Raw genomic sequence first — 15,737 nt, 5'->3', positions numbered from 1 at the left:
GAGCGCCACATGAAGTTGGAGCCGTCTCTTCAGGCCCGGAATCCATAAGCCGATACATTGGCCTTTCTGACATGTATTAATTAGCATGAAACTAGCTGTATGCAATTGTATCATATGCCATAAATAATATGCTGCATAAATGGGTACCAACCAGATAGACGGAAATCGTGACTACCTTAGTTGCTCATATTGGCTGCCGCGGTGGCAGGTCCCCCCTGAAAATTGGCTTACCCTGAGGCATCTGCCAAGGACAAGAACGAGCATCTTAGTCTAGTGCACGGCTCTCGTCTTCGCCTGTTTTCCTCGAGGTAAAGTAGATCGGAGTTACATGATCACATTCTTTCTGTCGTTGACAGTTGCATACATATTGATGTTCATGGACAACAAGGCACAATGTTGCATCCATTTGCCCTGTTCTTGCATGTTGGTTTTTGCATTGAACGAGGTACACTGTCAAAATTCGGATTGACCCCCTTTGTTACATGAAGTTCTGGCTCCCCAAGATGCCCATCGTTGTGACGCTGCTGTACGTACTCCGTCCGGGCTTATCTCGATGCTGGCTCATGTGACGGCCCGCTCGTGCCCCTCCAACTCCGACACTAAGGTAACGTGCCTCCACAGGACTAGCGGCCTTTTCAGCCACATCTTCACCCGCCTCCAGTCTTCCTCGTCGTCTGGGCTGCTGCCATCGTCAACAACCTCATCTCGGTCAGCCTGCGTCCCGCTATCCCCAAAGCATTGTACGACCACAAGCCGAAATTCAAGATGACACGACTCCTAGTGTACTCAGCTGCCCTTGTGGGCTTTCTCGCTTGTACGTCTCTCGATCAACTGTCCTCTCCAGCCTCGTTCACAATGACGTCGTCGCCCCGGTCGCGGTCTTCATGAAAGCCAAAGTACTTGTCAACTAACACAGAGTTCCAGCAACGTCCATGATCATTGCGTCCATAGTCCTGCCGCAATGGGTCTCATACACGATTACTACCAGCGCTGGCGAGACCCTCACCAAAACGATCGGCCTGCACAAGTCGTGCTCGTCCCTCGCCGACCCGCCATGTCGGCCATTCCCCTACCATGACCTCTGCCAATCTGACGAGCGATACTTTTGCTCAATGTGGCGATCGGTCGGGTTCATGGCCACGCTTTCGGTCATCCTCTGTTTGGCGTGCCTCGTGGCTTTCACGGTCGTCATGAGTGGGGGAAAGTACAAGCGCGAGACTGGCTGGCCGTTTGTCACGGCCATGCTGTCGCTTGTTGCGATTGTTCAATTTGTGGTCATTGCTATTGTGGTTGGTATTGCCCGGGAAAGAATATGGGTGCACTCATTTGCTAACGAGCACTAGGCGTATCTGTACGACCACGACAATCAATTCACGGTTCCTGGGTGGCATCTGGATATTTCGTGGATCCTGAGCACCGTGAGTGCGACCATCTGTGCTCTTGCTGCGGTCGGACTGGCTGCATCCGCTTATATGCTGCCACAAGAAGACGGCTACGATTTCCTTGAAGATCCCCTCGATTCGTGATTTTATATGGTTTCCAGAGACTGGAAACGGGTCATGGTGAACTATACATGTTTATTAGTATAGCCAGTTGTGGCGTTGAGATCAGCGTCGAATTGATGTTGTGTTTGTTTATTTAAGGTCCAAGTCGTGAACGAAACAAGGTCGACTGCGAACCGTTCCCGGGCCAATGCTAGTAAAGAAAAGTTGCAAGGCCGAACTCGTTGCATCCATTCCAATCAGTAGCGTAGCTATAATACTGTTGCTGGTCGTTTTGCGGTCGTGTAAGTTGAGTGAAGCTGCCTGTCGGCGTTTGTGTGAGCAAGGCACATGCCAACTGGCAACGGCACCCCTCACTCATCCACTCCAACACATTGCTTGGATGCAAGAATCGCCAGCTCACCGACACACCTGAATATCACTTCTTGAGGAAGACCAAGTAAGAATTCTCATCTCAGCTCGCAGCTAGCATGGCCATAAGGACCACAGGCCTGAGCGCCTCACAGCTCGCAGCTTTCCAACGGGATGGCTACCTCATCGTCCCCCAAGCTCTGGGACCAGAGACCGTCTCTGCTTTACTTCAGGAGACCCAGAACCTTCTTACCGGCTTTGACCTCAAGTCGCATCCCATGACGCGCTTCAGCACAGGCACGACATCGGAGCACGTGGGCGATGACTACTTTCTCAGATCCGGCGACAAAATCCGCTTCTTCTTCGAGGAGGACGCCTTCAACGAGAATGGAGAGCTGACCAAGCCGAAAGATAGGGCCATCAACAAGATTGGACATTATCTCCATGTGTTGAGCGAGCCATTCCGCCGGCTGCTCAGCGAAGACGGCCAAGTCAAGCCTGCCGATGTGGCGAGGGCACTTGGGTTCAAGGACCCGCGATGTCTGCAGAGCATGGTGATATGCAAGCAGCCTGAGATCGGAGGAGCTGTGCCTCCTCACCAGGTAATGCGTTCCCATCTCTCGGGGTCATGGCAACAGCGTTTCGGGAGGCTAACTAGAAGCAGGACTCGACGTTCTTGTATACAAATCCGCCATCAGCCGTGGGGTTCTGGTATGCACTAGAGGACGCTACGCTGGAGAACGGCTGTCTTTCGTTCTTGCCGGGATCGCACAAGTGGTCTCCTATCACGCAGCGGCTTGTCCGAAAGGCTGGTAACACGGGCACCGAAATGGTCGAGAACAGCGGTCCGCAGTTCCCGCCAGGCGAAGAGTATGGGGTCGAGAAGCCTGCCGATGCTGATTACATGACCTATATCCCGGGTGAAGTCAAAGCTGGAGATTGTATGTGCGCCCGCGTCCACAGATCGTGAAGGCACTAACAAGAGCAGTGGTCCTCATCCATGGGAACTTACTACATAAGAGTGAGAAGAAGTAAGTCGTCTTCCTGCCATCTGCCGACATCCCGCCTGACTGCTCGACAGTACCAGCCAGAAGGGGAGGATCATCTACACATATCACATCATTGAGAATGAGGACCGACAATATGATGAGAAGAACTGGCTGCAGCCGCCGCAAGAGGGCTTCACCAAACTGTATTGATGGACAAAGCAGTAGTGTATATCCAACATTCCCTGGGGTATCTATGTCTAAAATCCAACCCATGTGGCCATTTGTACTATGGCACAATGTAAATGCTCTCTGAAAACCCAAAACCATGACCCGTAAATTGAACCGTGCACCGTTATCAAAGCTCCTCGTCGCTATCATCTGAATCTGTATCCGCGCCCTCGCTCTCCGATGACGACGACGAGGAAGAGGAGCTGCTCGAAGTTTCCCCGTTGTCGCCGGGACGAGCATCCTCATCGTCGCTATCAGAGTCATCCGAGGAGCTATCGCTGCTGTTGTCATCCGATTCCTCCTCTGATGATGAGGAGTCGCTGCTGCTGCTGTCCTCCTGCATAGTCCGCAGCTTCTTCCTCCGTCGTCGACTCGTTGTCTCTGCGAGCTTCTTGGGAGCTTCTTGCTGCTCCTTCTCACTGCTCGTTGTGACGGTAGCGTTTGTGTCACTGTTGGTAATGGTCTTGGATGACGAGGTAGTCGTCGAGGTCGAGTCGGTTGCCTCCCCGTCATCGGACAGCTCGTCGATGATCATCTCTGCTCGCATACGCTTCACCAGCCGGCGCATGATGACCTCTCCATCCTGATTGTCACTGACGAATTGTGCCTCGTTGTAGTATTTACGTTTCCCGCTTTGCTCGCGCTTCCTTCGGAAGATGTCGGCGAGGATGGCGTCATATGTCTCTTGTTTGTCGTCAACGTCCATAACGTCTTCACCAAAGCCGGCCGACCCATCGGCCACGTCCTGCATTTGGACTTCCATGGCGGTCTCCCTCAGGCGGGTACGAACGAAGCCCTTGAGGTCCGAGAGATATTCCACGAGGGTATCAATGTCAGAGGTAGGAATGACGTTGGGTTCGAAGATGTGCTTGATGAGGGTCGACTGGTGGTTCTTGTTGAATTTCCAGCTCTCCCTTGATGTGTTCCACTGTCTCAGGTATTCCAGCGCAGGCTTGACGTCGGTGGTCGGCGGGGTCTTGTTCTTCTTCGCGGGGCCTTTGCTCTTCTTGGGCGTGTCAGGCTTGTTCTTCTTGGAGGGTGTTTGTTGTTTGTCGGTAGCGTCGTTCTTGGATGGTGTATCACCAAACTTGACGGACTTCTTTGGTTTGTTGGTGGAGGACGGAGTAGCATCATTCTGAATTATGGATGATGTTGACTTCTCGTCCCTTCGAGCCTTTTTAAGGGGGCTGCTACCGTCGCCGTGCGATGACGGCGGGGCTTCGCCTTTCCTTTTGTGCCCAGTTGAGCCACCTGGATGCCCAACGAGCGCCGAATTGCCATATGCAGGTTCGGATGCAGGGGCACCAGTGGCAGAGGAATTGCCAGACTGCTTTAACGCAAGGCCCAGCCTCTTCCAGGCGGGAACACGCTGCGCACTATTTGCAGATGCCATCTTGGTTGGTGTATTGCGTATTTGCGTTCTGCTGGTGACCTTGTGCGCGTGTGCGTGCTTCAGACGGGCATGCACGACGATGAGTGACAGTGGGTGTGTTCGCTGACGAGTCTGGACCCACGTGCTGTGAGTCAAAAGACGTTGCCCTAGGAAGAGGAAGAATACTAGTATGCCAACTGGCAGGTTCTAGGCGCTGTGGGAATGCAAGTGACGACGATCCAAGGGCATTGGGTAGAAATGTGCACTCGCGGTCAATGGTTGGGTTTGGTTGGGCATTGGGTTGATGCAGCAGCAGCAGTTATTTTTTTTTTTCGTACCCGCTCGTACTGCATCCCAAGGCGGCCGGGGTTCGGACGCAGCTGCCCCGCCATGCCTAGAAGCTACACCGCGAACTTTATGTCATCAAGTGGAGTTTAGCCGTCGTTGATCCGGCTTGATCCAACGACTCAAGGTGGACTGAAGCTCTAGGCAAGCTCGCAAACGCGTACATTGGTGCATCATCACCAGCTCCAACATCTACGTCTTGACACCCCTCACTTCTCACCATCCTCCCCAGCAGCGAGCCTTCCGCTGCTATCAAAACAAAGAGGAGAACTTGGGGAGTTTGATATCTGCTCAGAATGTCTGGTTCGTTATGCTACATGCTACCTGCATGCGCTGCGTCGCTAACCGTGGTACCCCAACAGCTACCGACCGACACATCACCATCTTCGCCGACAATGGTCGCCTTTACCAAGTCGGTACGTATCCCACCGACTTCCCCGAATGGCTTCAGCCATTTCTCGCAGATTCTACTCCCCTTTGCCCGCAGCGAGCGTGGACTGACGGAACTCCAGAGTATGCTTTCAAGGCCATCACAGCTGCCAACATCATGTCGGTAGGCCTTCGCGGCAAAGACTGCGCTGTGGTGCTGTCTCAGAAGAAGGTTCCCGTACGTACAGATATGTTTTACGGGTGGGATTGTGCTAACGTTTTCCCAGGACAAGCTCATGGACCCCTCTTCCGTCACCCACATTTTCCAGATCTCCCAGACCGTCGGCTGTGTGATTACCGGATCGATTGCTGATGCCCGAGCATTCGCAACGAGGGCACAGTCAGAAGCCTCAGAGTTCAAGTACAAGTTCGGCTATGAGATGCCCGCGGATGCAGTGGCGAAGCGATTGGCCAATATCAGCCAGGTATACACGCAAAGGGTGAGTCTGCGTGTTTGTTAGGTCTGACCCCTTCTAACGTTCTCCAAGGCATACATGCGCCCGTATGGTGTTGCGACGACCATCATCTCGGTCGACCCCGAGCTCGGACCCCAACTATTCAAGTGCGACCCCGCCGGCTACTACATTGGGTACAAGGGCACCGCTGCAGGACCCAAGCAACAAGAGGCTCTCAACCATCTCGAGAAGAAGATGCGTAACAAGGATCACGCCGAGGGCGACTGGGAAGAGGTCGTCGAGCAGGCTATCACGACGTTGAGCACCGTATTGAGCATGGACTTCAAGAAGAACGAGATCGAGATTGGCATCGTGGGTGGCCCACGGGCAGATGGCAAGGAGGGCACCAGTCCAGCGTTCCGAAAGCTCACTGAGGACGAGATTGAGGAGCGGTTACAAGCGATTGCCGAGAAGGATTAGACTAAAGCCTACCGCATCTTACGACGAATGGACTTGATGAACGTATGAAACATGGCACTGAGCTCGGTGGATACAAGTGGAATGCACGAGACGGCTAAGGAGAGAGACGCCATGGAACTGTCGCTCGGCCCGTGACACGCGGCCAAGGTGTGTAGGTTCGCCAATGTTACGTTTAATTCGGACAAGTACCTAGCGCGGTCAAGGCTTCGGCATTCGCTTTCATGGCAGGCCAATAGTTTCACTGAAGCGCAGACAGAGTGGCCCCCTAGCGAAGCTTGAGCTTCTGCAAAGGCCACCAATTATGCCAAGACATCTGCTTCTCAGGAGAGAGTCTGAATAGATCCCATTTGCTACATTTCCAGGCTGAGGTCTGGCTTCTCCTGAATGTATTGCTTTTCGTGCGCATGCTGAGCACCGCTCAGGTCCAATGGTGAGGGCTGTCGGCTCTCACCGAGACACATGTCGCCTCGAAGCGGTAATTGGAAGTCCCCAGTCCGACCTGAACCAGCTCTCTGGAAAAGCAGAATAGGACGAGGATCAGGGAGTCGGCATCGTCACTCACACGCGGACGTAATGCAAGACTTGCGGAGTCGATATGGCGGATCGCATGTCCAAGTGGGGTTGCGGATATTGCTCTCCTGAAAGCCAGTGACCAATCCGTGTCGTCAGCCACCATGTTCGAACATCCTTCTCAAGCCGATCCCGTGCTGTGACACTGGTTCAATCTAGGGGCCAAAATGACTCTTCAGCTCACAGCGAGTCGACACAGCATTGCGGCGGCCCGATTGGCCAGCCGAACTGGACCGTATTGCGGCGCGCAGGACGCCGGTGCATGCCCTGCAGCCCAACAAGGCAACGGTGGGACAACGAGGCAACCGACTCGGAGCTGAACCACGAGTGAATGGCTCTCACCTTCACCGCTGGCGAGGAACGAACGGATCGCTAGCCAGCCAGCTAGCTTGCTTCTTGTCTCCCTCCCTCAATGGCGCATGTACATGCCACCGGACACGTTGTTCCTGGCGTCTGTCTTGGTTGATGCCAGTACGCCTTGCAGGGCTGCTCATGGAGACTGGTCTGCCCCAGTGGCGTCTGATTGGACGGAGGACCTGACCAAGTCGGAGCTGGACCCTATCTCACGAAGATCTTCCCGTCTATCACCATGGTTCGTTGAGCCACACATTTCTTTCCTCGTCCCTTTCTGAAGCCGAGAGGAGAGCGGGTGCCATGTGGAGTTCACGGCGGGAGTGGCTCCCACTGGCGCTGCTACATGCCTGTTCGCAGCTGAATGTCCTGGCCTTCTCGCCGTATGAGATTTCGCAGACGAGCTTTCGTCACAAGGCTTGGTGTTTGAGATGGAGATGATGCAGTAGTATGCGATACTTCTGTTCAGGAGCCCATGTATTATTGTACAAAAAGTCAAGATGGAGTCCATCCGCGACTCCATTGTTACCATCGAGATGAGACTCGGAACATGGACATTGCTTCTTGACTCTTCAATTTCGCCAAAGACATATTTAAATTCCATCCTATTGTACGCTCTGAACGATACATCGAACGATCCTTTCACCCACAACGGCTTCAGCCACCTGAACATGGACGGCCGTAAGTCCTCGGGCACAGCAACAAGGGGGCCCAAATCGCTAACGAGCATCAAGTCAATGAATACCGCATAGTTCGCGTTGCAGAACTATTAGAGGACTTTCGCACACTCCAGTACTATATCGCCGCCGCGCCCATCGAGCCATCCAACGCAGATGACTATTACACGGAGGGCTGGGCTGCTCTCCGGCAATGTGCCATTGACGGCCAGCACGTCCTCGAGTGCGCGGCTGATACCAGAGTACCCACCACAAGTGGCGGCGAGGAGGAGCAGTGCAAGGCCGAGCTAAAGCAGTGTGTTGGCCTTTGGTGTGTGGCTGTATGTCGGCTGACGAATTCAAGGGTTCATCTTGATGCGCTTGCGAGGCGCCACGAGGCTCAGAAGATCTTTCTTCGACAACAAGCCGCGCAACGATGGATAGAATGGCGAGACCAGGTTCTTCAAGGGGGGCGGCCTAGTTCCAAGAACCGTGCCGCGTTACATGCCTGCGATTTGCAACTCCGCACCGTGAGCTGCCCAGTCCCGTCTGGTGAATCGAGAGACTGACATCTGCGTGAAGGAACTCGCCGCCATCACGGATGAAGACGTATACAACGACCTGTTGACCTCCGACATGACTTTCGGACGCTGGACAGGCGAGGATCCAAGTCCCAGGGCCGTTGTGCGCTGGCTTCGCGCTCGGCGATGATGGCGACCGCGCCCCTGAACTGTCAGCAAGACTCGAGCGTGGGACGCGCTCATCAAGTTTGTCCCTGCGCGTGCGGCAAAGGGCGCCATGGCTGGCACATGGCTCCCAACGCGACAGCAGTGGTGAAAGGATTCGAACATCTGTAATCTGTAAAATGGTCAAGATAGGTATACACAAGGATAGACGGGGCGTTTTTGTCGGACATCATGGCCTTGTCTTGGGGGTTTTTTTTTTATAGCGATTGAGCCAGTTTCTAGCGCAATGACGAGGTAAAATAATTATCAATCTGCCTGGCGCAGGTGTTTCTTCCCACGAAGACGCTTGGTCTCGGATAGTGACAGTGATCGAGACACAAGTTTGATATCGCGCAATTCGTTAGTCAGTGCTATGGCGCTGGCCATTACTGTTTGCTCGACACACAGAGCCCAATCCCGACCAGCGAGAACATCATGCCGACTGCCGTATCTGGAGTGCGTCAGCTTTGGGCCCCCTTGGATTTGGAGAGATCTAGCTTACCCCTGCTGATCACCTTCTTCTCCACATACCACTCGCCAAGAACCGTGAACAAGAACGCCATAGTGTTCACAATGGGAACGGTCAAGCTGAGTTCTGCGTCAAGTCAGTCTATGTTGTCTTTTGGACGTTGCGCACACGGGATCTCGAGGCAATACAACGACGCCATGCACCTCGGAGAAGACGCGTCACTCACCAGCTTGTCCAATTAATAGGAAGAACCAGATACTGCCGCTGAGGTTCAGCAGTAGCGGTACAGCGTATCGCGGGTTCCTCAACAAGTCAACCACGCCAAAGAATGCGCCGTACAGCTTTCTCTTGAGCCAGCTATCTTTGATGGATGGGTGGTCCAGCGTATGATGCGGCGGAGGCGTGTGCGTGCGCGCAGCCCTTCTGATGAAGGGTGTGGTGAACCCCCATGCCAGGCCAACCAGAATGAAACTGAGAATGTAGTTGAAGATGGGTGGGTTATCTTCAGCCATGTTGATGGTTGACCGATTCTAACGGATGGACGATGGTTCGCTGCGCTGCATAGCCCCCTTTAGCCACAGCCGTGAATGATGCGGGTTGTGCCGCCGGGAGTGTGGCGCATGGGCTTAGACTCTTAGGGACGAAAGCTGTGGCTGGCGTTGCGGCTTGTGCTGTGCCTTCCCCAGAAAAAAGGGGGGCGATGCTCCGTGGTTTGGACTCTTGAGACTAGGTCGTCCATTGGCGTCTGATTGATCGTCATCGACAACACGATCAATCCCTTTGCACTTTGTTTTTTGGCATAACTGAGAGCTTGGGCCGATCGATAGCCCTGAGAACAGGCCAACTGCGTCAATGCCAGGGCGATCACGGGCATTGGGACCTGGCATGCCTGTGGCCCTAGTTTGAAGCTGCGAAAACCCAAGACGCAGATCAACCCTCCGAGGCTAGTCACTGAGATGATCGATGATTGATGATCGAGCGAGTAGCTAGGTGCTCTCTCAGCCAGAGGACGCAAGCGCAGATGGCATTCACCTACGCTTGTAGCACGATATTAAGCACATGCGCGACGCTTGCCAATCAGCCCACGGCGCGGCAAGAAGGCACATTGATCGCTCCCACGACACATGTGCATCAGATCAGATCTGTTCCGAAGCTTGGCCTCAATACCCCCAGATTCTCTAATTGGAGCAACCCCCCCCCTCCTCCCCCCCACACACACAATAGGGCCACGGCCTACGGGACATCGCGTCCCCTTCGCGTCGCTCAACCTGTTCCCATGGCACGCATCGCGGTTTCAAGTAGTCGATGAATCATCATCGAACCCTTCACCTGGCCGGAACCTGACTAGCTCGCGGCTGCATGATGGGTTACCTATCTATTGCATTATTAAATCTGAGGCTGCCGGAGGGTTTGGTCCTGAATGTCTTTCCCGTTCGACCACATACCTAAACCATCTGTAAAGCAGACTACCAAGTCTACGTCAGGCCTGGGGTTTGCTTGCCTTCATGCGATGATCAACGGACCCCTGATGCCAAGCTCGGGAAGCGATCATGCCTGAGGGTACATCTATCGACATATGCCTGCCAAGTTGTCTACACGCAATTGCTGCCAAATGCTGTGCTCCTTGAAGTATCAACAACCAGATGCTAACACATGAACCACCATTGAGCACGCAGCGAGTGCTACTGTCATGGCTCTCTCGCTTATCACTCACGCCTAGTCTCAATTACACTAAGGCTGTTCGTACTGGCAACAGCAGACCGCCTCGATCGAACGCTTTACCGGTGCTCAAGGGGTCCCATCTGAGGCCCGGCCCCCTGGAGCGATCCAGCTCCCTCCGATCACCGTCGTTCTCTCACGTTTCTACGATAGTCGGCCTCATGGTGTCTCATCTCGAGAGCAATCACACCAGTAAACGACGTCAGTGATCTTGGCCTTTCTTTTCCCGGCAAATGTCAACCCTGAATGACGTTCTGTGTGATTTGGGGGCAGGCAGCCGACAGCCCATTGCGTCAATGACGACCTTGACGGCTGCTACTTACAGCAAATCGACCGATGGGAGCAGGTGTCAATGTCTATAAGAAGCTGGTCATCCTCCGCGTTAGCACAGTTCACATCACTCTTCTCAACAGCATCATCATTCCACCTCTCCAACACAACTCTACACAAAGACTTACCGACAACAATCCCCTACCAACAACCATTCATCAATCATGTCTGAAGCTCAGGTTGCCGGCGGCCACAAGGCTAACCTCAACAACCCCAACACCTCCGAAGACGCCAAGGAGCACTCTCGCCAGGTTCTCAATGAGGAGTTCAACGGCGGTGACGGTTCGCTCACCTCGTCTTGCGGCTACTCTACAGTCTAGCTAATACTCCAAAGTCTCCAAGACCACCGACAACGGTGACAAGAACCCCAACAACGTTGCTGGCGGTCTCAAGGCGTAAGTTCCAAGTCTCTCATACCCGACACAACAGATACTGAACATCAGCAGCACCCTGAACAACCCCAAGGTCAGCGACGAGGCCAAGGAGTCTGCCAAGGAGCGCCTTGGACAGATGGATAGCTAAATAGCCACTGCTTGCAGGCAGATAATCATCTAAAGAATAGGCGTTTCAAACGGATACGAGCGCAGGAGTTCCTTAGTGTTCAGCAACTAGCACAGTGACAATTAACATGCCTTGAACATTCACCATATCTTCTCAGCCCGTGAGAGAACAGTGTAACTATAAAAGCACACAATTCCATGCGGATGGCATGCTCGTTCCTGCAATCTCTTTGCTCACATCAACACATGGTTCGGTGGGGAAGTCGAGCATTTATCGTTGCGCTGGCGAGGCATGCTCTTCGAGTGGTCAATGTAGGAATCAAACTCAACTAACCATTTCGTAGCCAAATAGATACCATATTAGACGACATGCTCATCAAATCAGGTGTAGAAGTTGAGTGCCACTTGTCAACATGTTGGAACTCGGCGGGACTTGAGCTTGAGTTATTCCTGCAATCCTCGCTATCATAAACAGTGGGTTTCCGGAGTGTGTGAGGCTGATAGCATGGAGTTGTGGCAATGATGTTGACTATTTTCGAGTTGCGAATGATGTAGCAGTGAGCAACTTCCCTCACTTGCTTGAACGTTGTACCAAAGGTAGATTATGTCACGGTTGACAAGGGGAGGAGCATGGGCGAATCCTCTGGTGCGTGCAGATGCTCAAAGAACAAGACCCAGATCCGCCTCGCAACTTCAGTAATCACTCTGTGAAGCCTCCTGGCCCAATTGTTCCGGACAGACCATAGTCTAGTACCGGAACCTGGTCAATAGTTGGGTAGCAAAATGCCATCTGGTGCCGACATTCCAGGTGTTGGCTTTTCAAGCGGCAACGTTTGGGTTCCAATCGGAATGAACTCAACCACTGGCGCATAATGCTTACCACAGCGCGCATGGCAGTATGTCAGGCGTATCTTAGCACGTACCTGGAAGCAGGACAATGGAGATAGCATTTCACAATTTGCGTGCTGCCAGACGCGACGTCGCGATATGTCGAACCCCCTCCATTGCTTGTGCCATTTGGATGTGAGGGTGGCTTGGGAAGATCGCAACGCAATTCGTAAGAATGACCACGACGCGGCCGGCCAGTCATAAAACTCGGCGCCTTGCGTGCCTTGTGCCCGGGGGGGTCTGACTCGCAGGACATCGTGAAGCGAAGGTGGCAACGACAGGCTCAATTGACTTTCCCGCCAGTCCTCGCGGGCTGCAGGATAGACTTGCGGTTTCTTGGGGGACCAATCACCAAGAATGGCTTGCTTCAGACCACCCAATCACTGACGCACGGCATGAATGCCTTTAGCCGATGTAGTCCAAGGATGACCAGCGTTTGATGAGGCCACGAGAGTGCCATGGATGGTGAGAATCAGGAGGTAATGGGAGGTGCATTATGACGCCTACCCTACAGCCCCCCGGGGACTAGTCCCTCACTCAACCGTTTACGTCGGATAGAACTCCCTATCCACGCCGCGTGGATATTGTCATTGCTCCATGTCCTCCTGGAATTGCCTTTCACCTTGTTTGAGGCGTGTAAAGCGCTAGCTGCCAATCAGGCGTTGGGAAGTTCTTTATCTCACTGGCAATGGCACCCACCTGACCATCAGGAGCGGCCGTGGGACCCCGCCACGGCCTCCGTCACCCACTAGATACCTTATGTCCGTCTCCCGTCACAACTCACCACCTGCAGCCAGACGAGCGGGACCCCTCCCTCAAGCTGGAGCTCGACAATGCCTGAAAGTATAACCCAACCAAAAGCAGCCAGGCACTTTCATCTCCAACCAAATCCTTGCCCTTCTTGATGGTGCTTGCAACCCTTACTTCGATCCATCATCATTCGACCCAAGAGAGCGACGAGTAACCCTCATCATTGGCGACCGCAGATCAACGTTTCACCAGCCAGCGTGCCTCGTTTCCCCGGCGGCAGTGCGTTGACGACATAGTCGCCATCTCGGCACTTGCCTCGCCTTGCCTCGCTTCGCCTTGCCTCACCAACTTCGCAAAGTTTCCAACGACCGAAGCGACCGACATACCAGCGTCGCCAACATGAACCCCCACCAGAAGAACAAGGTCGACGTCAAGGTGAATTTGGAAACAAAACAATCTTTCCCACGTCCCGTTCTCTAATACGATTGCGCAGAACCTCTCCCCCGAGGAGCAGCGTCTCTTCCGCCTCTACGGCAAGCTGCCCTCGCGCTCCGACCACTTTGCCAAGCACCTCAAGGACCGCAAATACTTCGACTCGGGCGACTACGCCATGTCCAAGGCCGGCAAGGGCGACGGCCTCAACGACGGCGCTGTCGGCTCCGAGCACCCTGTGCCCGAGAACATCCCCCACCTCTCGTCGCCCATCAACAACGTCACCAGCACCAGCCCAACCAACAACGCCGGACAGCCCGCGAGCGGGAGCTTGCCAAAGCACGCCCACCACGGCAGTGTGCCCGGGATCCAGGCCGGCAGCCCGATCAAGGAGGGAAGCTACCTGCAGCGCGAGACCAGCATTGACGATGTCGACAAGGAGCAAAAGACTGGGGCGGAGACATCGGAATCACTTGCTGCGAGCGATCCGATCCCCATTCGAAGGTGATGCGCTAGCTATACACGCCTCGCGAAAGATACGGGGACAGAAAGGGAAATTCATTTTACTATGTCAAAAGGCAGTGTTAATCCGGCGTTGATGAAGAATACTGAGATGAATCGCCATGCGTCACAGAAACTCTCGCTGAATGGAGTCATGTCATGAACACGAGAGTGTGTAGGAAGACTGGCCGGGATTGAAGACGCGTGGGGAGGTTGTCTTTTCCATGATGTACTTAGTCCCTTCATGCCCACTGGCCTTATTCAGCTGCATCTCAGCTGTTGTCTGAACAACCCTCTCAACTTTTTTTTCCAATCATGCCCAACCGTTTTCCTCCTCCAGATGAGTCTTTCCGCATCGCTTGTTGAGATACCTAACCCTGAAGAGCCTTCTCGGCCATCGCCTTGGCGCCCTCAAAGGTCTTGTTGCCTCCGATGAAACCAGCCGCATGAACGAAGACGCAGCCCTCAATGCCGGCAATGCCATCCAGCTCCGCATCCCGGAAGCCCCTCCACGCCTCGGGCAGGGGCTTGCGGCTCACAAACGAGTCCTTGCTCTCAGGCACACACTGAATCCTCCACTTGGCACCTGGGGCCGGGCTCTCAGGGTACAATACGTAGAGAGTAGAAGGGTTGCCGTCCTCAAGGGAGTAGAGGTGGTCCTTCCAGGGCACGCTCTGGCCGTCAAAGACGAGGACGCGACCCTGCGCGTCAAACTCTGACTTGCGGTCAAATGCCTTCTGCACCACGGCGCGCGCGGGGAGCCAGACGTTGGCGTAGTAGTCGAGGTCCCGCTCAAACTCCTCGCCGATGCGCTGGCTGGCGACCAGGAACTTGTCATCCTCAGCCGCCTGCGCCTCGCTCGGGTCCTGGGGCTTGGGATCGTTCCAGTTGGGGTTGAGACGGCCGACCATGGCACCGAGACCGAAGCCTCCGTCCGAGAACCTCTTCTCCAGCCCAGCGGCGGCGATGGCGGCGGGGTCGTACACGGAGATGCCGTTGTCGTGGGCGTCCAGCGCCTCGACAAAGTTCTCGTACAGCTTGCTGTACAGCAGGTCAACGTCCTTGCTCGCCTCGTTCGCCGGGAGCCCGAGCTTCTGCGCGATGATGGCCTTGCCAAAGTGCATAAAGACCAGGCCGGCACTGCTCAGCTTCGTTGGGCGACCGGGGAAAGTGGTGCCGAACCCCCTCTGGTGATGATCGTAGCGGTTCTTCTGGGCGTCGTATTCGCCGCCGACGTCTACTACCGTGTGGCACGTCTCCAGGACTTTGGGGTCGCGCGTGCGGACGAGCGGCGAGGTAGAGTATGTGGGCAGCAGGCGAAGCATGTGAACTGCCAGCGCCTCATCGGCATGAAAGTGCCCATTGTGCGTGCCGATGAGCGGCGACGAGGGGTTGGTCTTGATGCGCTTGGCGGCTGATTCGGTCGACATTTTGAGAATGTGTCTGAGCATAGAGTATGGATAGATTTCGTGAATTGGGCCTGAATGCTCCTGAAGCACCAAAAGTTATAGCTTTTGCTGGTTCAGCAAGTTAAGGGTACTCCAGAGAACGCAGCCAATGGGAGCGAAAGAATTATGCGGCCAACTCCACAGCTGAGCTGCCACGACCTTGTCACTCAAATTTGAACAATCATTGCACATCACTGGTTGATTAAAGGAGAGTTATTCTAGCAATTGTGTGCGACCTGATCGGTTGTCTCAGTCTCACTTGCCGGCATTGCAATTGTCAAAGGTCCAAAGGCGCAAATTTGTGTTG

General features: G+C 54.2%; 9 protein-coding genes across 9 annotated transcripts; 6 read left to right on the top strand and 3 right to left on the bottom strand.

The window, feature by feature from the left end:
• Positions 1-765: 765 nt before the first annotated feature.
• Positions 766-1,526, top strand: J7T54_003993 (uncharacterized protein; the record flags this gene model as incomplete). The annotated part of the gene is made up of 3 exons (XM_051506191.1): positions 766-814; positions 925-1,289; positions 1,344-1,526. 3 exons carry the CDS (start codon positions 766-768, stop codon positions 1,524-1,526), a joined length of 597 nt encoding a protein of 198 aa, XP_051362583.1.
• A 446-nt stretch (positions 1,527-1,972) lies between these two features.
• J7T54_003992 (Phytanoyl-CoA dioxygenase domain-containing protein-like protein) lies at positions 1,973-3,052 on the top strand (the record flags this gene model as incomplete). Its single annotated transcript, XM_051506190.1, has 4 exons — positions 1,973-2,455; positions 2,518-2,794; positions 2,842-2,884; positions 2,941-3,052. The coding sequence occupies 4 exons, from the start codon at positions 1,973-1,975 to the stop codon at positions 3,050-3,052; spliced, it is 915 nt and encodes a 304-aa protein (XP_051362582.1).
• Positions 3,053-3,197: 145 nt separating this feature from the next.
• J7T54_003991 (uncharacterized protein) lies at positions 3,198-4,463 on the bottom strand (the record flags this gene model as incomplete). Its single annotated transcript, XM_051506189.1, has 1 exon — positions 3,198-4,463. The coding sequence occupies one exon, from the start codon at positions 4,461-4,463 to the stop codon at positions 3,198-3,200; it is 1,266 nt and encodes a 421-aa protein (XP_051362581.1).
• A 719-nt stretch (positions 4,464-5,182) lies between these two features.
• Positions 5,183-6,091, top strand: J7T54_003990 (Proteasome subunit alpha-like protein; the record flags this gene model as incomplete). Its single annotated transcript, XM_051506187.1, has 4 exons — positions 5,183-5,203; positions 5,275-5,394; positions 5,444-5,656; positions 5,705-6,091. The coding sequence occupies 4 exons, from the start codon at positions 5,183-5,185 to the stop codon at positions 6,089-6,091; spliced, it is 741 nt and encodes a 246-aa protein (XP_051362580.1).
• Positions 6,092-7,512: 1,421 nt separating this feature from the next.
• J7T54_003989 (uncharacterized protein) lies at positions 7,513-8,379 on the top strand (the record flags this gene model as incomplete). Its single annotated transcript, XM_051506186.1, has 4 exons — positions 7,513-7,693; positions 7,747-7,984; positions 8,033-8,198; positions 8,251-8,379. The coding sequence occupies 4 exons, from the start codon at positions 7,513-7,515 to the stop codon at positions 8,377-8,379; spliced, it is 714 nt and encodes a 237-aa protein (XP_051362579.1).
• A 400-nt stretch (positions 8,380-8,779) lies between these two features.
• J7T54_003988 (Transmembrane protein-like protein) lies at positions 8,780-9,374 on the bottom strand (the record flags this gene model as incomplete). The annotated part of the gene is made up of 3 exons (XM_051506185.1): positions 8,780-8,844; positions 8,896-8,988; positions 9,089-9,374. 3 exons carry the CDS (start codon positions 9,372-9,374, stop codon positions 8,780-8,782), a joined length of 444 nt encoding a protein of 147 aa, XP_051362578.1.
• A 1,701-nt stretch (positions 9,375-11,075) lies between these two features.
• On the top strand, positions 11,076-11,433 carry J7T54_003987 (uncharacterized protein; the record flags this gene model as incomplete). Its single annotated transcript, XM_051506184.1, has 3 exons — positions 11,076-11,193; positions 11,246-11,306; positions 11,358-11,433. The coding sequence occupies 3 exons, from the start codon at positions 11,076-11,078 to the stop codon at positions 11,431-11,433; spliced, it is 255 nt and encodes an 84-aa protein (XP_051362577.1).
• Positions 11,434-13,448: 2,015 nt separating this feature from the next.
• On the top strand, positions 13,449-13,989 carry J7T54_003986 (cAMP-regulated phosphoprotein/endosulfine conserved region; the record flags this gene model as incomplete). Its single annotated transcript, XM_051506183.1, has 2 exons — positions 13,449-13,484; positions 13,543-13,989. The coding sequence occupies 2 exons, from the start codon at positions 13,449-13,451 to the stop codon at positions 13,987-13,989; spliced, it is 483 nt and encodes a 160-aa protein (XP_051362576.1).
• A 364-nt stretch (positions 13,990-14,353) lies between these two features.
• J7T54_003985 (uncharacterized protein) lies at positions 14,354-15,412 on the bottom strand (the record flags this gene model as incomplete). The annotated part of the gene is made up of 1 exon (XM_051506182.1): positions 14,354-15,412. One exon carries the CDS (start codon positions 15,410-15,412, stop codon positions 14,354-14,356), a length of 1,059 nt encoding a protein of 352 aa, XP_051362575.1.
• Positions 15,413-15,737: the final 325 nt, after the last annotated feature.

The sequence above is a fragment of the Emericellopsis cladophorae genome, assembly GCF_022114955.1.
Source record: "Emericellopsis cladophorae strain MUM 19.33 chromosome Unknown NODE_19_length_326966_cov_119_582185, whole genome shotgun sequence".
Classification (NCBI taxonomy): Eukaryota; Fungi; Ascomycota; class Sordariomycetes; order Hypocreales; family Bionectriaceae; genus Emericellopsis; species Emericellopsis cladophorae.
Note: the sequence above shows the minus strand (reverse complement) of the source record. Positions and strands in the feature narration are given on the sequence as shown.